At 38.0% G+C, this 25,000-nt stretch overlaps 1 protein-coding gene across 11 annotated transcripts in view; it reads right to left on the bottom strand.

The window, feature by feature from the left end:
- The window catches only part of FOXP2 (forkhead box P2), a 445,023-nt gene that overhangs the window by 7,522 nt on the left and 412,501 nt on the right, over positions 1-25,000 (bottom strand). For all 11 annotated transcript variants that reach the window (XM_055710829.1, XM_055710818.1, XM_055710824.1 and 8 more), the window contains one exon: positions 24,760-24,923. In XM_055710829.1, the coding sequence (XP_055566804.1) occupies positions 24,760-24,923 (164 nt within the window). The remainder of the gene's footprint in view (positions 1-24,759; positions 24,924-25,000) is intronic.

The raw sequence follows: 25,000 nt of genomic DNA, 5'->3' as shown, positions 1-25,000 counted from the left end.
CAAAGTTAACCCTGCCGTAAAGATTAAAAATGGAAATCGAGCCTAATCTCTTATGTCTCACTGTTGCAATGTTTCTAGCAGACACCTGAGATTTGGAACACCCCAGGGTGAGCTGAGGTCATGCACTATCTACCTCAGGGTAGACTTTACTGAATTTGAATATAACTATTAGGACCCACAGGCAACAAGGTGCTTCAGTCTCCCATCTAAATTTCATTCTATTTGTTCTTATTTGTTTGGGAGTTATGTTGCAAGGGAATGTGGGGTCATTTAGAAATTACTTTTATCATTGAAAAACATCTGAACAGTGACTTCTGAAAGGGGGAAAAAAACATTCATCCCTTTTCAAGGCAACAGAAGTAATTGTGTGCCTTGAGATTTAAGGGACCTTTGATAAGGTTCGGTTTTTTATTTAGCATCTTTTTTCAAACAATTGTAAGCATTGAAGAGAACTTCTGAACTCCATTTAAGCTTCAACTTTCAGATATTTTCTTCAGAATTCTAAGTGACTAAGTTTTTGATGGAAGTATTCAGTGTTTTTAATCATGATGTAATGTCATGTTAATCACTTCCAGATGCTGTAACACTGATACTACAACATTCTGTCCCCTGTGTTGCTCCCAAGAAATTGCATTTCATGCACTGGTATGCCTAGCATATTCCTTCATCTGTGGGACCTCAAGGGTCCGTACCAGGACCAATACTGTTTAGGATCTTCATCACTGCCATAGCCCGTGGGAGTCAGTGCACCCTCAAGCCAGCCTGCAGACAACACCAAGCAGAGTGGTGCGGTTCATTTGGTGGAGAAAAGGGATGCCACTCAGGGGGACCTTGACAGGCTTGAGGAGTGAGCCCACATGAACCTCATGAAGTTCAATGCCGCTAAGCATGAGGTCCTCCACCTGGGTCAGGGCTATCCCCAATATCAATACAGACCGGGGGACGAAGGGATTGAGAGCAGCCCTGTGGAGAAGGAGCTGGGGATACTCGTGGATGAAAAATCGGATGTGAGCTGGCAACGTACACTTGCCACTTGGAAAGCCAAGTGTATCCTGGGCTGCATCAAAAGAAGCATGGCCAGCAGGCTGAGGGAGGTGATGCTCCCCCTCTACTCCACTCTCATGAGATCCTACCTGGAGTACTGCATCCAGTTCTGCGGTTCCCAGCACCAGGCAGACAGCGACCTGTTAGAGCAGCTCCAGAGAAAGGCCACAAAAATGGTCAGAGGGCTGGAACACCTCTCCTACAAAGAAAGGCTGAGAGAGTTGGGTTTTTTCAGCCTGTGGAAGAGATGGCTCTGGGAGATCTTACTGCAGCCTTTCAAGGAGGGTAGGTCTAGACTGGACATAAGGAAGAAATCTTTTGCAATGAGGATAGTAAGACACTGGATCAGGTTTCTCAGAGAATCAGAGAATGGTTTAGGTTGAAAAGGATCTGAAAGACCATCTAGTTCCAACTCCCCTGCTATGGGCAGGGACACCTTCCACTAGACCAGGTTATCAGGTTCCTCCTCTTTTCCCCCATGTGGGGAACAGTATGTGGGGCAGTTGCAGTATAAATTACTCAAACAATTTAAATCTATCTAGAAGCTAATGTCATTAGTCCACAGAGATCCTTTTGGAAAAATTTACATGGCAACTAAATGAAAAATGGATGCCCCACCATTAGAAGTGTTTGAAGTCAGGTTGGATGGAGCTTTCAGCATCCTGATCTAATGAAGGATATCCCTGCCCATGGCAGGGGACTCTGACTAGATGATCTTCAAATGTCCCTTCCATCCTAAACCATTCTATGATTCATTGCTATGCTTTCCTTTCCATGCTTAAAAAATTTTGACTACAAAACTTTTATTTTTTACTAGATAAGTTCGGTTTCTTTAAGGGTGGTGTCCAGGCTGGGTTTTTTGGTTGTTTTTTTTTTTTACATTTCTGTGGTTGGAGTGCAGCCACTGTAAAAACAGGGAGGATAATAAGAAATATCCATTAAAAATGCACTACACATTAAGATACTAGTTCCTCTTGTGCTGTAATTTTTTGATATTGAGGGCCTCTTTTTTGCCCTTTTTTGAAGGATATTTCAAAGATTATTTTGATGGCTAATCTGTGGAAGGATTAATACCTTAGAAGACTAATCAGGATACAAAATTTTCTTTTTTTTCAACTATATTTTCATCCAGATCAACAGTAAATCAAGACCAAACTCAAGCAGTTCAGTTGTCCATGCAAAAACAAATTCCATAGACTTTTCAGCCAGCAGCTTAAGAACACAGATTGTAGAAAACACTGCCACACAAACATCTCTTTCTGGCAGTGTAAGCACAAGGAATAAACATAGGCTCTTGAAACTAACATTTCTCTCAACTCTAGTGTTTTCTAGAGTTTGTTTTTTGAAATCAAGGGTTGAAAACCAAAGGTGAGGCATGTTGATTAAAGATGTAAAGGATCTTGCATTTATAGTATTTAATGTATGTTTTGAGGAGGAAACAACTATACAAAATATATAGGAAAACAACCACCCTTTTTTTTTTTTAAGCAAAACAAAATTTGAACACCCATCTTTTAAATTGCTGAATACATTCTTATCTTGAAGACTTTCAGTATAGTATAATTTATCTCAAGGTATTTATTGCACATAGAAACTGAAATATTCAGATTGGTATTTGTATGTAACTAATATGAAAATGTGTATGTGTATGTTTCAAAAGACAGATATACATTTAAAAGTATTTATTTGTAAATTCTACACTACCATTCTGTTATACAATAGGAGCAGTGTACTAAGGAAAAATTCCCATGCAAACTGCTGAGTTTTTAAACATATATTCTTAAGACATATTTACATATGCCATGTCTTTTTATTAATAACAATGCTACTCAAATATATCTTAACAGGAACATAGCTTACTCATTTCTGACTTCTGATCAAAACTTGGCTACTACATAACTGGAATCTGTATTTTAATAAAGATTAGTATGGTTCCTTGATGGACCAATCCTGGGTTCAGAACTATCAGTAATAATTTTTATTAATGATACAGAACATAGAATAGAGAGTACGAACAAGTGTTGGCAAACTACACCTCTTCCTGAGCTCAGGACTAACAAAACCACGTAAACAAACAGGAATGGAGGAGATGCCTGCAGCAGCAGCAAAAATAAAATATGGCGATGCTAAATTACTTCAATGGATTTTTGGTAAGGATATAAAAAAAAGAACATTAATTATTTCCACGGATCACCTTCTTTACAATTGGTGGAATCTAAAAAAAAAAAAATCTTCTTCATGCCCTAGTGCTTTCAAAATGAAAACCCTGTGAGATACCTTTGTAATATAAATGGATTCTAACAACTTGCAGAGCTGCCTGCTCATCTCAATATATTACTTCTTCCTTGCTCACAGATCAGACCATGAAGTTCCTCAGTCTGCCTCAAACACTCACTCTTCCACACACTTTGCAGCTTTACATGGAGATTTTTCTCTCACCCCTGCAAATGGCAAACTACAACTGCACACTCTCATGTTCTCAGATGTATACTATATCCTTGAAGATATCATTATTTACAACATTTAACTGGAAAGAGTGCCAGGTGCCAGGAGACAGGTAACAGTTGCTGGGCACTTCCAGAGGCCTCACAGAGACTGTTTGTAGACTGCTGGAGAGGAGTTTTGAGGCTTCAAAGGAAAAAGAAAGATAACAGGACAGGCAGTTGAGGTATAAATATATACTAGAAAGGAATGTATAAAGTAACTTCCAAATATTTAGAGATGAAGCCAAATTCCCAAAGCCTACAATAACTTGCTTGTACAAGGTGAACTTGTCTTCTGAGTTTTGTACAAGGTAAGCCTGATCCTGCCTTGGGAAAACTCATTTATTATAATAGCTACTAAAATCCTGCTAAAATCTCGGCAACGGTAACCAAACCAAATTGATGTGTTAGAAACCATACAGGCACCTGAGAATGGTCATGTAGGGATTAGGGCTTCTTTACCCCCAAAAGGTGGTGGGATCAGCAGCCCATCTAGAGCAACGCATGCAGCATGGACAACAAATAGGAGCAGCATGAAGCCACTGCACAGCAGGAGACTGACACAGTTGCCATCATGGAAACGTGGTGGGATGACTCACACAACTGCAGTGCTGCAATGGATAGCGATCAACACTTCAGAAGGGATAGGCAAAGAAGGAGAGGTGGTGAGGTAGCCCTGTATGTTAGAGAGTGTTTTGAGTGTCTAGAGCTGCAAGATGGTGATGATAGGTTTGAGCATTTATGGGTATGAATCAGAGGGAAGGCCAACAAGGCAGATATCCTGGTGGGAGTCTGTTACAGACCACCCAGCTAGGATGAAGAGTCAGATGAAATATTCTATATGCAGCTGGGAGAAGTCTCACAATCACTAGCCCTTGATCTCGTGAGGGACTTCAACTTATCAGATGTCTGCTGGAAGTACAATACAGCAGAGAAGAAACAGTCTAGGAGGTTCCTGGAGTGTGTGGAAGAGAAATTCCTGACCCAACTGGTGAGGGAGCCATCTAGGAGAGGCACCCACCAGACCTGCTGTTTCTGAACAGAGAAGGACTTCTGGGTGATGTGATGGTTGGAGGCCATTTTGGGCATAGTGATCACAAAATGATAAGAGTTTTCTGTTCTTGGAAAAGTAATGAGGGAAGTCAGCAGAACTCCCACCCTGGATTTCCAGAGGGCAGACTTTGGCCTGTTTAGCAGACTGACTGACAGAGTCCCTTGGGATGCAGTCCTGAATGGCAAAGGAGTCCAAGAAGGCTGGACATACTTCAAGGAGGAAATCTTCAAGGCACAGGAGAAGGCTGCCCCTATGTACCAAAAGATGAGCTGGTAGGGAAGAAGACTGGCCTGGCTGAACAGAGAGTTTAGGCTGGAACTCAGGAAAAAAAAAAAAAAAATAGTTCACTACCTTTGGAAGAAGAGGCAGGCAACTCAGGAGGACTACAAGGACGTCATGAGATCAGGTTTGGGGCACAGTGGCTGGAAAGCTGCCTGATGGAAAAGGACCTGGGGGTCCTTGTTGACAGCTGGCTGAACATGAGCCAGCTGTGTGCCCAGGTGGCCAAGAAGGCCAGAAGCATCCTGGCTTGTGTCAGAAACAGTGTGGCCAGCAGGACAAGGGAAGTGATCATCCCCCTGCACTCAGCACTGGTGAGGCCGCACCTTGAATACTGGGTTCAGCTCTGGGCCCCTCACTGCAAGAGGGACACAGAGGTGCTGGAGCGTGTCCAGAGACGGGCAATGGAGCTGGTGAGGGGTCTGGAGCACAAGTCTGATGACGAGCTGCTGAGGGAACTGGGGTTGTTTAGCCTGGAGAAAAGGAGGCTCAGGGGGCACCTTACCACTCTCTACATCCATCTGAAAGGAGGCTGTAGCGAGATGGCAGTTGGTCTCTTCTCCCAAGTAACAAGCAATAGTGACTTGGGAGCAACAAGCAAAGAAGAAATGGCCTCAAGGTGTGCCAGGGGAGGTTTAGATTGGATATTAGGAAAAAAATTTCACCAAAAAGGTTGTCAAGCACTGAAACAGGCTGCCCAGAGAAGTGGTTGAGTCACCATCCCTGGAGGTATTTAAAAGGCGCATAGATGTGGCACATAGGAACATGGTTTAGTGGTGGACTTGGCAGGTAAAGTTAACGCTTTGAGTCAATGATCTTAAAGGTCTTTTCCAACCTAAACGATTCTATGAATATATGATTTTAAAACAAGTGTTCCATTCAACTTTTAAACATTCGAACGTGTGCTGTTACTGCCAAGAAAACAACCAGATCCTATAACCAAGTACATGATTTCTTAATTAAATTGAGTTGAGCTGATGTCAACAAGGAGAAAAGACACTTGATACAATATTCTCAATTATGGATAGCATGTTTTCTACAGAGGTTTCACGTCGCATCAGCTTTCATGTAAGGGGATATCAAATACTGCAAAACAGCAGTGAGACTGCAGGACAACAAAATACAAATAATTACAATAACCAAGGTTTGGATTTGGTTAGCAGAAATAGTGCTCATTCCAGGCTTTGAATAGAAAATACAATTTTTCTTTGGAAAAAATACTAAGTCATACAATGCTTTTTATAACCATCAGCACTGATTTACTTCAGAGACCCTTCCTCTCTTTCAAACCAGAGATTTCACAATTTAAGTTCCTCTGTATTTCTTTCATCCAATTCTATGGAAGGAAAAAAGAATTAGTTCATTTCTCATTTATACATGTAGACAATATGCAAGGGGTTCAGTTTTTATTCTGAAAGCCACTGGGGAAGAGTCACAACCCCTCCAGGATTCCCAGTGGAACAAACTCCACAGTTTAGATCTGGATCGTCTAAACACTGCTGCCCATATCCACCCAAAATCTTTAATGTTCTGCTGAAATCATTTACGGGAAAGTGCTGTGAGATGTCATGATAGAGAGATGCAGTCTCTCAGACAGTTAAGTCAATATAATGACTGGCACTGAATGCTCTTGGCTTTGTATTGAAAAGGTACTAGATGCTGAGAGAGAAAAGCTGCCTAGGTCAACGTGCTTACTGTGAGCTTTGTAGCCATGTATATGGTTTGCAGCAAGTCATGTAATTTTTTCAAGATCTTTCAGTGCATTTTTATTCCACACAGGGGTTGCAATAATCAGTCTAAAATCACGAAAGGGAGATTTTTTTTGCTGGGTTGCAGCTGGAAGTATTTTGTATTGCTATGGTGATTTAGGCACCTAGTAACACTAGGGATTTTTTTTTTTTTACTTTGGTATTCAATGGCACAAAGGGCAATAAATTAAATGATGTCTTGAAGTCCCTCCCAGGCTTATTTTCTATGAGACTTTAATTTTGATACTATTGACTCACTAGCTTTCCTAGTGACTTCATGTAGAAGTATATAAAGATGATGAATTTTCTGGAACTCAGCTGAAGAAAGTTTTCCCAGGGGAATCTTTGGGACTGAACAGTTTCTAAGCCATATGTGGTATGACAATCTACGTTGATTATTTCCTTTAAGATTTTGTTTGCCTGTTAAAATAATAAAGATTTTTAACAGTTTGTTTTTTTTTTTTTAAAAAGGTAGCTCCCAAACAACTTCAACCATTTCCCAAACCAAATCATGAACGGTTTGATCTGTTTTTCCTCACAATTCTGTAGACAGCCTTAAGCCCACAAACATTACCTCTTCAAAACCAATTAGTTAGTCTGCAGATATTCTTCCAACTGTACTATTTCTTCACTATCTTTTTCTATTACATTGACTATCCTTCAACATATGAAAAGAACAAAACAGAACATGTTACATTTGTATAACACAGTAACTGTTACAGAATTTCACATTTCCAGTGTAACTTTTAACATTAGACACCTGCAATTTTTATTTGCATTTTTAACTTATTACGCACACTGTCCTCAATTCTTCCATGCTGTAGACATACTGATCAAGTGCAATTTTTATCTGTTCCTTCTGACTTGATATTTTTAAAGCTGTGACTTTCATTACACTTTCCTACGCAAATATTTTTCACCAAATATTATTTGGTAAAATTACAATCACTCTATTACAGACATAGTAACTGACCTGTTTATTTTGGGAGATCCTCCCCCCCCTCCTTTTTTTTTTCCTACCTAGTGATCTGGACTAGTATTTCCACAGGAAGAACTGTATGTCATCTTGCCAGTACAGCTTTAGGTCTGTAGGATATCCTACAGCAGTTTTAAAAGGAAAGCTCTCCTTTCCAATCCACTGTTTCAGATCTATAATTTTTATATTTATGCTTTGGTAGGCAAATGGAGACAAATCCTCAAATCCTACAGTATTTTCAAGATATCTAATTCTATTACTTTGTCTCTTTACAATTTCACGCTATTATAAAAAGTTTATTATTTTTCTTAAGCAGAAGCCAACTGTTTATTGAGATGAATATGTACAGCCATTTAGGGAGATACTAATCCAAATATTGAGAAAAGGAAGAAAGAGTATTAGACGAGTAATTAAATACAAATTCAGTAATGCTATGACTGTCACAGAATCCATTATTATTTTTTCTTGAACACCAGGAATCACTTCCCCCATGTATTTATTACATATACTGAAATGCCAAAGAAGTGCTATTATTTCTAGGTAAAATAATGCCTATATGCAAATCTCTAGCATCAAGCAAGAAAAAGAGGAAGGTCCAATTGTTACATACCCTTGTCAGGCAGCTGAGGGTGCACTCCCTCACTTCATTAAGAAAAGAGTGAAGCTACAGCATCCTGGTAGAAGATGACTGGAAATGTGGTGCCTGTAGAAGCACTGCTCCTCAACAGGGGGGCTTCTGGATGTGCTTTGTCAACCTTCCACGTTCAAATGACAGCCTTCCACCCCAGACCCTCCAAGAGCCATGCTGACAAAAAGAAGGAAGTAGCAACCTCTTCTTCTCTCAAATGCAACACTTAAGCACAAAAAATACCTTAAAAAGATAATTCTTCTCATGTCTATTGTCTTATCCATCATCAGAGAATTCAAGTCTACCATGATGAAGTTGGGAGTTGCACTGACCTGGTGATGGAAAGCAGAGGCAGCAGCTCTAGCTAGAAGTAGACTAGCACTACTGTAGATTCTGACAGGAGATAAGAGTGCACTGGAATAATAATTAATAAGGCCACTAAAGTTTGTCTTCTTCAGTTCATCACTAGAGGAGACGGTGTAAAATGGAGTTAATAATCAATGGTCACAAAGTGCCTCTGGTGCATCAAGGTGTAGGAACAAGTAAGGAGTCTGTGTAAGTCCATTAGTGCTTTTACAACCTCCAAGACTTGCTTTCCTATTTATCATCGGCATTGATAATGTTTTATCAGTTGCTGTAAAATAAGCTAGTGTTCTTCATGCCTTCAGTTCAATTATTTTAAAATAGGCAAGTCCCTCTAGGAAAAAAATAAATAAATCACAAACCCCATCATTACCAACCGCACCAAACTGGTCTTGCAAACACTTCCATTTTGTGATACCTCAAAAATGATGTAAACTCACTGTAAGACCCAGCCCTTCAGTGAGCACCTGACATGACTTTCGCTGGTATCTGTAAAACAAAATTCAGAGCATCTTTCTCCTTGAGCCTCGTTGCTTAAAAGGTTAGGTTGTTTCTGCTCACTTTCTCACTGTTTTGTCTTTACGAAAAAATACTCTACCATCACAGAATAATTCATGTCAAAGGGGCCTCAGGAAATCTCTAGATCAACCTCCTATCCAAAGGTGGCACAGCTACAGGGTCAGACCAGGTTGCTCAGGGCTTACGCAGAATGGTATGGGTTGGAAGGGGCCTTGGAGGTCATTTAGTTCCAACCCCCTGCCATGGGCAGGGACACCTTCCACTAGACCAGGTTGCTTAAAGCCTCATCCAATCTGGCCTTGAGCATTTCCAAGGGTGGGGCATCCACAGCTTCCTCTTACCCAGAGTTACCTAGTTGGGTCTTCAAAATCTCCCAGGATGTAGACTGTAGAACTTCCTTGGCAACTGCACCACTCAATGCCTGACTGTGTTCATGAGGAAAGGGTTTATACCCAGTCTGAATCTCTCATTTTAACTTACGCCCTCTGTCTCTCAGCCTACCACCACAGTGAAGAGCCTGGCTTCCAATCTCCCTGTAGGTACTGAGGGTCAGGTCCCCTCAAAGCCACCTCTTTTCCAGGTTGATCAAGCTCAGCTTCCTCAGCCTCTCCTCAGAGGGCAATTCTTCTGACCATCTTGGTGGCCTTTTGCTGAACTCATTCCAGTTTATTGCTGTGGGTTTTATATTTGAGGTGCCAAAACTGGACACAGTATTCAGGTGTGGTCAAAGAACTGTGGAGTAGGATGGCGATAATAATTTCCCTCAGTCTCTTGGGGCCCCCTGCTGTGCTTCATACAGCCCAGAACACTGCTGACCTTGGCTGCCAGGGCACCCTGCCAGCTCATGCTCAGCTTGTTCTCTGCCAATATCCCCAGGGTCTTCTCAGCAAAGGTGCTCCTCAGCCAGGCCATCCTAGCGTGCATCAGTGCAAGAGGATCTTCCTTCCGCAGCGCAGGGCATGGCATTTCATAAAGTTCCTCTTGGCCTAGTCCTTCAGCCCATACAGGTCCTCTGAATGGCTTCCCTACCCTTATGCGTGTCAACTGTTCCCACTAGATTGAGGTAACCTGCAAACCTGATGAGAAAGAGGTCCATTTTCCATAACACCAATGTTAAACAGGACAGGTCCCAGCATATCCTATGTCTCAGGAGAAATCAGAGACTTCCCAGGTATTGCGAATGGAAGAACAGAGTAAAAGGGAAGAACAATTCTGGCAGAGGAAAGCTACTCTAATATCGAGGTGAGGGGGACAGCAGGAAGATACTCATTGTTATCTGAAAATCTGAACTAAGTGAACGCAACATGCTATTTTAAAGAGAAGAAGATGGCAGAAGCTATATAGGGTGTCTGAAAAAGAGGTACAAAGGATTAAAGAAGGCAGTTTAATGCCAAAAATCTGAAAAGAATGGGTGATTTTATCTGTATCTCTTGGATTTTAGGGGAATATAGATAGCAGAACATATTAAGGCATTACACTTTTAATAAAAGAAAACAAACCCCAAACCTTTGTAAAAGTCACTTAGAAACTCATTGGTTAAGAGGGCATTCCCTATTAGTACTGCCATAACTGAGAAAACATGTTCTTGCTTGTATTTGCACAGATAAAGGTTCCAGATTTCAACATAAGCAATTTTGCTAATGTTGTAGACTACTAAGACTGTACAAATTTTCAAAGATCTAATAAAAATATTTCAGATCTGGGAGAATTCCTAGTCTTATTTGGAAAGAAAGATTTTAATGAACTAAAGTTGAGAAATGGAGCTCATAAGCAGTCACAAGAAATATCAGATGGAGATTAGGAGTGATTAGGAGTGACTGAAGACAGAATAAGAAATGAGGGAAAGCCAAAGACAAGACGACAAATGGTTTCCTGGGATAAAATCCAGATCTCATTTAAGTCAACAGCAAAATTCCCCTTGACTTCATTAGGGCCATGATTTCACTTGTGAAGTTTATTCACAGCAGAAGATGTAAGTGAAATACGCAATGCATCTGACAACGCTTGGGGAGAGTGGGAATAACCAAAGGTGATACACAGTCAACCACATATTTTTCTACTAGACAAATGAGGTGGAATAACAAGTATATATAAGACTACTAATTTTTCTTGCCCTATGAGGCTTCTAAGAGTAATACAACAGTAAACAAGGAGAGCTGATGGATGTATTTTAATTTGCAAATTCCTGTGAGAAACTTATCTAATCCATACTGAAAAGAGACGTAAAAATTTGCCAGTAGCAAAACTAGTCAGATGAAGAAAGAAGAAAAGATTATTTCACAACATGGAGGTAGATTAACAGTGAGAATTCTCTAAGATCCTACATATGATTTCTATTTTGAATATAATTATGAATACCCCGGAAGAAGATATAAACAGAGGTAGCGACACAATATATGTTAGCCATATACAAAGTTAACTGTGGAAAAAACAACAAAGCTGACTATCCATGACAGATACATTTACTGTTGACAAATAAAAGAAAGAAAATAAACTACCCATATACATCTATCTACTGTAACCACTTGGGAATTATTTTCTAATGAATCCTTCAATGGCACCTCTGCCTAAGAAGCCAAAAAAACATATGTAGGCTAACTAGGAGAGAAAAAGAACAGTAACAGTAATATATAACATGTTTATGTACTTATAGTAGGCCCTCACTTCAACTCATATGTTCAATGTACTTGACTAGCTTTTAGCTATTACTCACTCATCTCAAAAACTATATAGCAGAATCCAGAAGAGAACAATAGAAGTGATCTATGGCATGATAACCATATCTGTAGAAGGAAACACTAAAACCAACAGGAGTACTGTGAATTGATTTAATTTAGCTGCCATTGAAGTCAACACGAGTAGTAGCAGCTCGGAGATACCAGTAAAAGTGATAAATTAGAAATAGGGAAATAAGGAAAATATAGGGAAAAAAGCACATGTTCACCTTCACTTTACTCATACTTAAGGGTCACCCAATTTAATACGCCATATTTATGATAATTTTATCACTACAGTTATCCCACTAATAATTTATTTTAATAATAAAAAGGCACAGAGCTACCGCTAAAGAAAAGGTTTTTAAACCCTCACTAACTTGCACAGCTAGTAAGCTGTGTGTTTAAAATTCATTAAATATTTTTAATATAATTAAAATATATAAGTATTCAATTATTTAGATGCCACCTGCCACTACTCTACGGGAAAATGTTTTAAGAGGTACTGACCCTCACACCACAGAAGCCAGCCAGCCATTAATTCATGGGGATCAGGAACAAACTGCTCCATGTTTCTTTCTATACCATACGCACTTCCCAACTCAGCGATGATTTTGTGCTGCTTATCTACAAAATGTACCAATACATTTGATCCTAAAGTGGCTGGAAATAAGTGTTTGGTGCTTCTTGCCCTGTCAGTTTGGCCCTGCCCAAGCAGAGCAAAATACAAACTGGTTCACTTTTAAATTAAGGACAGCTAAAACTCGCAGTTTTTATTCTAAGCAAAGTTTTGAAAATTGACATTGGTGCCAAATCAGAATGAAAAGGAAAAAATGCAAAACAAGTTTTTGAAGAATTTCAGCTTTACAGTAATGAGCCTGAATTAAAAAAAAAAAAAAAATACAAACCAGATATGTTCTCCCTGTTCCTTTTAGCTTTGTACAAATAAATGAGTGTTTGGTACAGAGAAATTTCTAGAGAATAAATTGACAGGTTTATTGAAACCCATATGACAATTTTATTTCCCTTAAAAAAAATAAAAAAGATACTGTTGATTGAAAATGGATAATGAAATCATACAGATTTTTTTCCTTAACATTCTGAAACTAGTAATTAAATTGACTAGCTGTCTTTTTTTTTTTCTTAATTTGGCAAGAAAATGCCAAGACAATAAATAGGGATACCCTATATACACAGATATATTATCAGATATGAATATTAATAATACTTAATACAAAAATGATCGGATGTAATCTTTGAACTCCAGATAAATAAATGATCTTTCTGGAAAACAAACACATTATCAATATATTTTTTTTTAATATCAAACGAGGCTTAAAACTCACATACAATTAGACCTTCTTACATGATCAAAATCTTTAGGAATCAATTTCTGATTAAGAAGATGACATTAACACAGATTTTCTGATTCTAGTGACTCTTACTAGAATTCCCATCCTTGACATTGGCTTGCTCCCTTTGGTGTCTAAATAAATGTATTTTCTCTGTGACAGAACAACAAGAAAATGTAGAAACTTGACTAGAGATTAGCTTAGGGCACAGGCCTCTCAAGTCTTTCAAACCGTCAACTACATCTAGTTCAAATGCCAAAAGTTAACATGCTGAACAAGGAAAAGGATTAGGGAGAAAGTACAGAAGTTTTTAAGGCAAAAAAAATCAAAGGAAAATGACAAAGGACTAAAGATTTAGGTGTCTGAATATTTTTGGGGTTGTTGAAGAACCACCAAAAAAGAGCAAGCCTGTTAACAAAGTTTAAGAAAAGAGGCTATGGATCTGGCATGCTCTGTAGTATGTGACGGATGGGAAGTTTTAAAAATTGCACCAGTTAAACAGAAACTTAGCAGCAACAACTAAATATCTGTGTTATTTGTTGGATAGAGAAGGCAAATGTTCTCTATGCAAAATCTGGAAAGCTATTCAATGATGCAGGAAAAGCTAGGGGAGAATTTGGACTATACTATGTGTGGTTTTCATACATCTTAATACAAATATGAGCTATATAAAATTGTTTTTCTATTTCTGTTGAAACCTTTTACATCAATAAAACTCTGCTATCTTGGTAAACATATAGCATATCCAATAGCATGGGACAAAAAGGCTGAAACGAATCTCCTTTCACTAACACTTCCAGCACACTTTTGTGAGATTTTGTAAGGTAATGATCAACACTAGTCCAAAGTGGCACCTAAACATTTTGTTCTAATGCAGCACCAAGGGATTAAATAGCATTACACTTAACACCTAGACATGGTACTCTTTATTTTTTTCCCTGGAACAATGTTCACTGAAAATGTTGAATGATAGGTATATGCTTCAAAAATTTGCACCGATATGCTAGCAACGTATTACTTTTTCATATGCTAAGTTTCTTGAAGCATTGCTCTTTTATTTTTTCAATGGTTAGGAGCTAGGACTTGAAGCGATGACTAGCTTTGCCTGCTAGAACATACCTGGAGAATGGCAAGACCTTTGGTATTTTTTTGCTGAATACCTGATGGCAACATTTAGCAAACGAAACCACACATCACACTCAGCAGGGACAAGTGGGTCAAATTAACCCGTACAGGAGCATCTGCACTGCCCTAGCTGGCATTTCTCACATTAGTTGAATCTTACGCTCAATGTGTATCTTTCTGTAAGGCTGAGTTTAATTCAATCTTAAAAACAAGAGTGCCTAAAAATATTTAACTATGACAGCTGTTCCAGATTACAAAGTAAATGGACTTGGAGGATTCAGCTAGCCTGTAGTAAGGCATGGCATACATACACGTATATACATGAAAAAAACTTTTATTTCCCCAGATTTATCCGAAGAATGGGAGAAAATAGGGTTGGAAAGGACCTCAAAACATCATCTAATCTCTTAATCCCCCTTCCCTACCCCAAAGAAGTATCATTTATACCTACACCACTTCTGACCACTTCTAATTTCTTCTTAGAAGCCTCCAGTATCAGTGGTTCCACACAGTTTCTCGGTGCTGGTACACGTATTAGCACTTAAATATCCTACAAGCAGAAAAGGTTTTATTTTTTTTCTGGTGTCTATTCTATGTCTTCTTGCTGAAATACTTATAAATTATTTTTTGTCCCATTCCCAATGGACAAGGACATGTTTATGCTCATCTTCTCTGCACAGCATTCTGAAGACTGTCATAATCGCCCCACCCAGTTTCTCTCTTCTCAACAAACCTAATAAATTTAGTCCTTCCTCAGTCTTCAGAAAAGGCCAAACAGAAGAATTGGGTGAAAGATAGAGCCTGCTTTTATGTTAAGCGTGCTTTCACAATCACATACCTTTGTGAGCATACGTTCAGCTGGTGACCTGCTACAAATTCTAATCTTAAGAATGACTGCAGATCCAGTCATCACCACCTCATTTTTACACCAATGATTGTTCTTACATGTAACACTTGAAACATTCTAACTTTTCTCAGGACTTTTCACCAACTTGTTATCTATTACAGATTTAGGATTTACACGTGAGGAGCAACATGTCTGAAGAACATGTTATACCCATATGGCCTCTGCAAGAAAACACAATTATAGTCCACCAGAAGACTGAGCTGATTAGGAGATATCTGAGATATCACAGGGCCTAGGTTAACATACCCTGTCTCTTAATTGCATGCTTTGGCCTGTGCTTAATGCAGAGTTCTGCTTCACAGGGCAGTATATGCCACCTGAATGAAATATATCCACAGTGCAATACATTGTTCATTACTACATCTCTAAATATGTAGCTTCAACATTTTTAAAAAGTTTTAGATTTTAATTTCAGCAACTCCAGATGGATACAAAAGCATCATTATTTCTTTCAGGATGCCCTAAATAAAATGGCAGGCGTAGTAACACGACACCACTCGATGGGTGCTCAGCTCACTTCAATGCTAACAGTCATGGTTTGCCTTTTGGTTTAATGTACTTAATAGTATACAGTCTAACGCCAACTGGCATTGTGTCAAACACTTCTCTAAACAAAGCCTGATGCTATTCTACATGGGGACAGTAGTGTAAGTACTGTACAGCTTCCATTCAAACTACATCTGAAGGAAGATGCTTTTCAAAAATTAAACAATTTAATTACTACCTCAAGACTGCAAACGTTTGAGGCAGGGATCTGAAAATCCTTTTTGTTTTGCCTTTGTACAGCACTTACCAAAACAGGGCCCCCAGTCCATCCTTAATAGCATACTATACAAATAAACTACAACAGTTTAGCTAAATTTAGCTAAAATATGGGGTTTTCCCCCTGTAACAACAGTGAGAAAGAAGAAACACATTATATAGGACTACATCTGGAATGCTTCAATAAACTGTTAACACCTGCACATGAAAATAAATCCAAATTGAGTAGTTTCATGGGATGGCTACTAGAAAGATGAGGGAAATGGACAGTCTGCTGAATCAGAAAGAGCCTGTTTGGTCCACCAAAATGGCGATTTAAAGTTCACAGTGTGCTCTCTAGAACACATTTGAGAAACAAAGAGAAAGAATATGAAAGGCCAGGTAAGCTAGAACACACATCAGTGAAACTAAATTGAAGTACATTTAGTCTGGAAATTTGAATGCAGCTTATAATAATCAAAGGAATGAAGTTCCACAGTGGCTTTCGAATTTGAGATGGAGTATGATAATTTTAGGAGAGGAATTATATGACGTGGTTGCCCACAACATGACTCTTATTTCCTGTGTTCTTAGAACAAGAGGACATAAAACTCAGAGGATATTTTTCATCTGTGATGTCTGATAATATCAAATCTGCAAGGAATGAAGAAAACGAGGGGAAACAAAGAAAAAAGTATCAACTTGGGGTAAGTCCCTAATTACCCAGAGTACCACTATCACAGCATAATACTGCATCAAAGAAACACTTCCCCTTATCCACCTCAACCAGAAGCTTACGAAAGTCTTTGAAAAGGGTTAGTGAGGGGCCATGATCATACAAAGACTCTGCATTAAACCTCTATTAATGGGTAAAGTGGAACAAATGAACTTGGTAAGTCTAGGCAAAGGAGGAAGACTACTGGATTTTTTCAGCCTAATTTAAGATACACATTTAATATTGTTGTTCAGTTGGAGAAAACCACTGGAATACCTGCAGTTATAACCCTAACAGAGACTGCATCAGAGTCTGTACTAGATACATCCATTCCCAGCACTCTTCTAAATCACAGACTGCTGTTAGATGCAATTGCACTTTGCCACAAGATTATGAACACTGCCTTCACATATGAACTTCAGCAGGTAAAATCGCATCTTTAGTCATCTTGAGATTTGATTACTTTAGTGTGACCTACACATGGTGTTTCACACCAAGATGAAATCTTTCTATAAACCCTTTAAAAAAAAAAAAAGTGCATTGAAATTTATAGTATTTTACAATGTGTAAAGTGCCTAGTTTTCTATAAATTCTAAAGAATAAATAATATTCAAATATAACAATTCCTCAGCATAATATCCTGTATTTTTCAATGAATCTTTGCTTCAATTTATGGATTGTAATTTAAACTATTGCTATAAACTACCAATTCAATATAATTATATGCTTTTACTTAACTGTTTACAAAATACGTAAATGTAGACACATTTTGGACATGTGTATTTACAAAAAAATACCTAGAGTGTGCACTTCAAAAAAGTTTGGCTTATAATATTACTGTTACTCAAAATCCAAATGCAGTCATTGAAAGTGGATGAAATTTATATGTGCAGTTTTAGAAACACACAGTTAACGGCACTATCATCTCAGCTTTTGTATTGTACAAAAAGAGGAATCTCCTATGAAGTAAATTTAAGTTATACAACCACATTGCAAAGATTTAGTTGCACAACTTTAAAATCACATTTTTAACATCTGTAGCAATATTTAAGATGCTGCCTTTTCTTATACAGACCTGTTATGTGAAAAGCGTAAATATCTTGCCCATGAATTGAGAATTCATGACAGCAGTACCACAAAGTTTTCAGCAACACAGCTTCCAAAAAGATTCTGTGAAACCCCACAGGAGTCTACAAACTTCTACAAGCCATGCTGTGGGGACCTGACGCTTTTCAGCTGAAGACACTGTATCTCTGGAGTGATCTTTTCGTCAAGAGCATTGGGAATGTACTGCAGAAGTGCAACAATTGGGCTGGAATAATGTAAAGAAGAAATAGCAACTTCTGATCCAAAGTAAGACATGTAACATTTAAGAAGCTAGAGAAGAAATGATAAAGGACTGGAACATCAGTCTTGAAAGATAAGAAAATTGAACAGAAGCAAAACGTAGAGGACAAAAGGACTGAAAACTACAGCAATGCAAAATAATCATAAAGAGAATATAAACATTTACAAAAATATTCCAAGTGAAAAGTTATGTCAGTGGGAATGGTGAAAAATATTATACAAAACATCACTACTTATTTTTCCATTAGTGCCCACAACTGAGTGGCCCTGTATGAGAGTAGGGAGGGACAGTCACAACTCAAAAGTTTACTGTCACATGATCCATACAATCAGTAATGGCTGTAAGGGTAAAAAGTAAAAATGTAAATCGTAAGAAACCAGCAGGATAAAGTGTCGGATTGCTGGATTTACCTGTCCCTTTCAGATGCTCTGCAGCGCAAAGCCAAAATTGTTTCACTGTGTATTCTCACAATAGAGCTTCTTCCAATGGGAATATGCTCAGACAAAAGCCATAACCTTTAAGAACCCATTTCCTAGCTGTTCCTCTTTTCATATAAAAATAAAAATCAATTGTTGTCACCAAGTCTCTTTGCCCATTATCTTCCTTATGTTAGATTTATGAATAAAAATGTGTGAAATTAAATTATACAGGCATTAAAGGATCATGTGATTAGGTGAAACATTTCTGATGAACAAGGATACCCAGAAATACTGCAATTGCTACCACATTCATCTGCTCAATTACATGCTTCTCACCTATTTAATAATGCTTGTTACATCCCTGTTAATTGATATGTTTCAAGAGTTTATTTTCTTATACACTATGTCAAGTCTTATACAATGAACAAGAGACCTGGATCATAGCAGTCTCCTAGAACAGAACAAGCCTCCAAGGTAAATGCAAAGAGATCATGAAATGGGACAATGCAACGATAACAAAAAAAAAAAAAAAAAAAAAAAAAAAAAAGCCACTACGAAAGAAGGAAAGACAGGGGATTGGAACATTATGAAGTTAAAGAAACAAGGGAATGAAAGGGATTAAAACTGGAATGATAGGTAACCCACTGTAAGTGGTGTGAAAGCTTAACAGTGGGGGACTGGAATAATCAGATATGGGAACGACCTGACAATGGCATGCTTTCAAACTGAAGCACCTCAAAAGTAAATGATCTTAGAGCAGAATAATCATATTTGCCTCTGGGAATAAAATTTAAAGATAAAAAAGTTTGAAAAAAATAACAAGTTTGATGATTATGCAGATGGAACTGCAGAGAGAAATGTTCCAGTCAGGGCAACAGTGGGAAAGGTAAAGGAGTAGGGTTGGTAACAACAGCAGAATACAAAGGAAAAGGTGACTGAAACCACAGACGGTTGGAACTCACCTTTTCACAGACAGAATTGAAGACGAAGGACTACACTGGATAAGCTTATTTTTCTAATTCATCTCAGATTGACTCTTACTCTTGTTCATTCTAACAAAAGTTATTCTTTCTCACAACAACGTAACGTAACATTTTCTAGAAACAGCTTTAAAGATCACAGGATATATGTGTGTCTTGACATTTGGCTTCAAACAATTCCTCTCTAACAGAGTACAGCACAATAGCTGAACGCAGAGTGTCATATATGAAATCAGGATTTTAAGTTACTTTTTAAGAAATGACTCTAAAAAAATATTTTTTGTTTCCACTGTACTTACTTTAAAAAAAAATAATCAATCAACAACTAATATTCTAGAAATTAGAATGACCTCCATTATCTCCAGGAGTTTGGATTTCCTTTTAGGAACTAGATTATTTTCAAAAATCAGCTGAGAATGTAAGAGATTAGTTGCATCGTCCTCAAGTCTACGCTTTCATGCAGCACAAACATGGAGAAACACATGAAGATGGCCCCCTTCCACAAAACCTCATCAGCAGGATATTTGCTTTCCCTATCTCCTTTGCTAACTCCTCCAACTCCTTATTAAAGGAGCTGCCCTGAGTTTTAAGAGAATGGCATAACCACCCCGTTGTTTCCTACGATAAGGCTACATTCTCTCAGTCTAGCATTTTCTGAGTTTTCTGATGACCAATTTCTTTTTTGTTTCCTCAGCTGCTATGAACAGCTTTGCAGATTAAAATTTTACCTTTCCCCCCCAAGATTATATAATGAGGTAAAAAGGGCATTTTGCATTATGCATTTGCCAAAATATGAACACACGGACAAGAGATGCACTAAGTGTTCTGGTGATAAAACACTGTGATCTGTGCCAGTTGCAATAATCACTTAAGCGTCATCCATCTAGTACAAATGCACAAACACCAGAAAAACAGTTGAACTTGATTTCCAGCCCTGATATTCCATCCTCGGGAGTAAGTGGAACATATAGAGACAGGATAAATAATAACACAAACTGAACTTCATTATGATCCCAATGTTCATTTAAGAACCTAATTTATTTGCTCTGAAGGGACTGATTTTCAACTCACACCCCCCCGCCCCGAAATTCTTCAGCAGTATGCTGACTACAACACGCAGGTTAAAAGAAGTTGTGTTATCACTAATGTATGAACTGTCATTATTGTCCCTAGCTATCAGTCCACAACTTATCCAATGTTGTTGTTTCTTCAGGGATGATAAAAGTTTTTCTAAAGCTTCCCAGAACCATGCAGCTTTAGTTGCACTCATTTGGGTGCCTGTGGTTTCTTTTTTTGCTTCAGAACTCTGCATTTATACCCCAAAGGTGTGTACTGTGAAGCTTCCATCTAATCCATGTACAATTGTTATGCAAGATTAGCAGCACCTAGCTCTACATAAATTATGAATTTTTGTATATAAAACACCTTCTGTTGTGTTTGTCACTTTGAAACCTGTTGCTTATCAGCGAAACCCCACAGCAATTCTGGAGAAGTAGTCCATGTTCAAAAAAAATGAAGGAAGAAACAGCTTTAAGTATTAATTTGAATGAAAAGGTAATTGTCTGACATTCATTGTTGACAACTGATATTAGAGGAAACTGGAATTTTGAACATATATACCCACAATAAGGAATTTATTTTCTCAGTGGAGATCTGTTTCAAGGGACCACTTAGTGCCCATGTCAACCTACCAGGAATCAGATTTGAAGACCAATAAAAGACAGAACTTGGATTTAATACTGCTGAAACACAGAAAATAAACAGGATTTGAGGTTCCACTAGTGATATACTGCATACCACATCATGGAATTACCACCTTCCATCAGACTGGGAATGGAAACTGGGAGGCATGTAGCATAAAATTTCAGATGCTTTACATAATTATTAATATAGGAAATATCTCAACTACCAGGCCATGGTTATACCGATCACCTAAAACATACTGCAGTATTTTTAAGTGTTCAAGAAGTGCAAGAAATGGAGCAGATTATATATCATTAGCCAAGGAAAAAATTGTAAAGCTTTTAAAGTGCCACTGCCCTAAATATACTGGCTAGGATTCACTGCACTTAAGCATTTAAATGTTATACATTTACTTGAAGTTATATACCTACCATCTTTAGTCAATGAGCAGATATTATTTTCAAAGGAAGCTGATTCACCCACCTATGTTAGATACCTGTCCACAGATGGATAAGTTGATGATTCTAACTGCTCTTAATACTCTGTTTCGAAAACCAGATGTGAAGTACCAGTTTCAAATCCAGACTGTAATAATTTCCCCACTTTCTGACACTGAGTAGCTAAGATATTACAGTAACAGAAATAAATTTCTTTGATAATGTTCTCACGCTCAAAATACAGAAATATTGCCTACCATAAACAATTTTCATTATGTTTATAAAAAGATAAATTAATGCTAAAAAATAATATGAACATTCAAAAGTAAGAAAGTTTTGCTATCATATATTTATCCGATAAAACAATATTCAGTACAATTTTAACAACCAAATGCCTAACTGAGATGCTTGGCTTTGACACTGTCACTGGGATTCTTCGCATTTCCTGCCGAATGCTCTAATATTAAACAAATGTGTCTCCCTGGAAGCTTGTCTAGAATCCAAACGCTGCCCCTTCCCAACTGAATGCTCTGATCTCTAAATTGCATGCAACCTCTCGCCTCTTTCCCTAATACCACGCTCCACTGCTCCTGGCTGTGTGCCAGCTTCAAGATGGCTGGCAAGGTAATTGCTCAGCATACTCCTGGCGTGGTGGCTAGTACGCTTTCCTGGGAATGAAGAGATGGAGGTTTAATCTACGTGGAGGCTAACAGAGCCACCAGCTTTATAGACGAGCGCAGAAATTATGACCCCCACAAGAACACTTCTCTAGGGGAGAAACACTCAGCCTTCCCAGGTGAACCTTCTCAGGAAGCTACAAGTGAGTGGATGCTTACGGCAGTAAAATGTATTTTTTTTTTCCCCTAGTGTATTAACTGTTTTTCATTTCAAAAAACCCTGGGATTATGTAATCTGTGTAGGTAATGTAGAATTTTAAATTACTCTTCATTGTTTGCCATATTCCTTACTCTACTTCTGTCATGCCTTCCCTATGTTCTTTTCTTATTTTCTTAAGTAATGCTCTTTAACAAAAATGAGGGACCCTGGCCAGCATGGTCATGGATGCAAGGAAATGGCCTCTTATTCCCTGGTCCTCGGCCTCCTGCACAAGCCTCTTCCTTTCGTGACTTTTTCTGGCAGACTGCATTCATTCCCTTTTTCATATTCTCAGCTTCCTCAGCAACGAAAGGGCAAAAATGTCACAAGTGAGCAGGTACCTCCTCATAGCCTCTATCTTTTGGTTGACAGCTCATGGTCTGACAGAAGCCCAGTGATCTTGCACTAAATTTGGTGCACAGGATGAATGAGCACAACCTCTTTCTCCAGTGGTATCTTGGTGCATTTACGTTTTGTTGCTTCAACCTCTCAAGAACCGAGCAACACGTAGTCCTCAGTTGCAAAAGTCACCTCACAAGCCCTGAAACTGCCTGTTTTGACAAACAACGTATCACAGCAGCGAGAGGGGAAGGCTGAATCTTGAGTTAGGGCGTAACTCAAGTTATTTGCCTTTTTTTATAGGCGAGAATTACTACAATATATGGTATTTTAGCTATAAACACAGCTATAAATGTAGCCATATCTACATAATCATATGCACAGATATCTCAGTTTATCCAGCAGAATGGCAGACAGTACATAGGATATGTAAACAGATCTGCCAAACACTTACAAAACAACTTTAATAGCAAGTGTCATTCTTTTCTGTAAAGTAGCTGTTTTTAACACACATGATCTAACTCTTGTTTGCTCTTTAAAGTTTTATTGTCTTGGCATTTTATACAGGAAGAGAGCATTAGCATACTCAGGAGAACTGCTAAAAGTAAAAGGCCTCAAGCTACCCACTGCATGGTTGATAGCATAAAGCATGGGATATAAAAACTTTTGTCTGATTGCTCACTTTACTTCTTTTAGAGTAGTGTTACTCTCAAGAGCATATATTCATGTTCTTTCTACTTCAAGTTTTATTACTTCTTTTGTATTATTTAACACATCTAAAGACACTTCCAAAAGACAAATTTTTCCATTTTGAAAAAGTAATGGTTTGGAACCTGATAAAATACATGAATGTTCACAGTGTATTATTTTCAAAGGCAAGTAGAATAAATGTGCAATAAAACAATTAAATGTGTGACAATAAACATTTCTATGTGATTATAGATATATTAACGTGCCAAACAAAAGAAAAACTCAGCAAAATATTTCCCCTAAAAAAAGTCAGATCAAAATGTATTCTCCACACACCAGGGCATAAGTGAAAAGGGAGTTTGGTCTCAACTGCCGTTACTGCTAAATATCCCACTCTAGAAATTGAAAGGAACATTAAAAATGTGAAAGAGAAAATGGAACAAAAAAAGGCAAATCAGATCAGCTATTTTAAACACAGGAAAAGAGACCACAGTTGTACATACACATTAAAAATCATCCTATGGTAAACTTAAATCTAAGTCTACTTAGATATCACACTGCTAATTATTATATAAATAACCTGGGAAACAATACCTCCAAGATACATGTTTTACTATTTAGTAAACAAGAAACTGCCATGTTTGACACCACTGATTAAGGCCAGGCATTTCTAAAGCTTCAGACACATTTCTGAAATCCACAATACATCAATTTTTAATACTTCCACTCTCTCAGCTCCATTAAAAAGATGGTAGGGGAAAGATTTTAGAGTAATTAATGATATAGTTAGCTGCTAAATATTAATAGGAATCGTAGTCTTGCATAAAATATAACATATAAACCTTGCCAATACAGACGCACCAGTAATTAAACTTGAATATGTAATTACACTGATTTATACGACAGGCAAAAAGTTACACTTTACTGGCTTCTATGTAAACTGTGGGCAACAGTTAAACTTTGCATTTTACGGTTTATATAAATGGGCAATATCTCTACTACAGTTCATAAATGGTTTAGAGACTCATAGTTAAAATTACAACTAATTCCAACATGAACATTCTGACTATACCTTACAAACCAGGCTGTGAAAATGACCACAGAGATCAGCCTCCCGTTACATTCGGTGTCTGCAAGTTGGAAGAGGTTTAAAAAAAAGCTTACACCAGTCTTAGTTCACAGTACATGAAGCCTTATCTGTTTAAATGTTTTAATATAAATGTTTAGTTTCAAACATATAGTTCCAGATGTTTCACTTACCATGTTTCAAAGCAATTTTGAGTAATACTGCGTCTTAGACTAAGGCATTTTTTCTTGAAAGGATGCTAACTGCACTTACATGTGAGGCTGAGGAGAGCAGCCCGGACTGCTATTTCCATTACTGTCAATGTGATCCAGCGAACCATTGAGATCTTCATGGACTGCCTGCAGTAAGCCACTGGATGCGTTATTTATCAATCCTGGGTTACTAAGCAATGGTAAACTACTCTCTGCCAGTGCAGCCTAGCAAAATTAAGAGTAAAAATAAAATTATTAGTCCATACATATACAAATCACTTCTAAATATTCATACATGTATG

This window comes from Falco cherrug, chromosome 5 (genome assembly GCF_023634085.1).
Source record: "Falco cherrug isolate bFalChe1 chromosome 5, bFalChe1.pri, whole genome shotgun sequence".
Taxonomy (NCBI): Eukaryota; Metazoa; Chordata; class Aves; order Falconiformes; family Falconidae; genus Falco; species Falco cherrug.
Note: the sequence above shows the minus strand (reverse complement) of the source record. Positions and strands in the feature narration are given on the sequence as shown.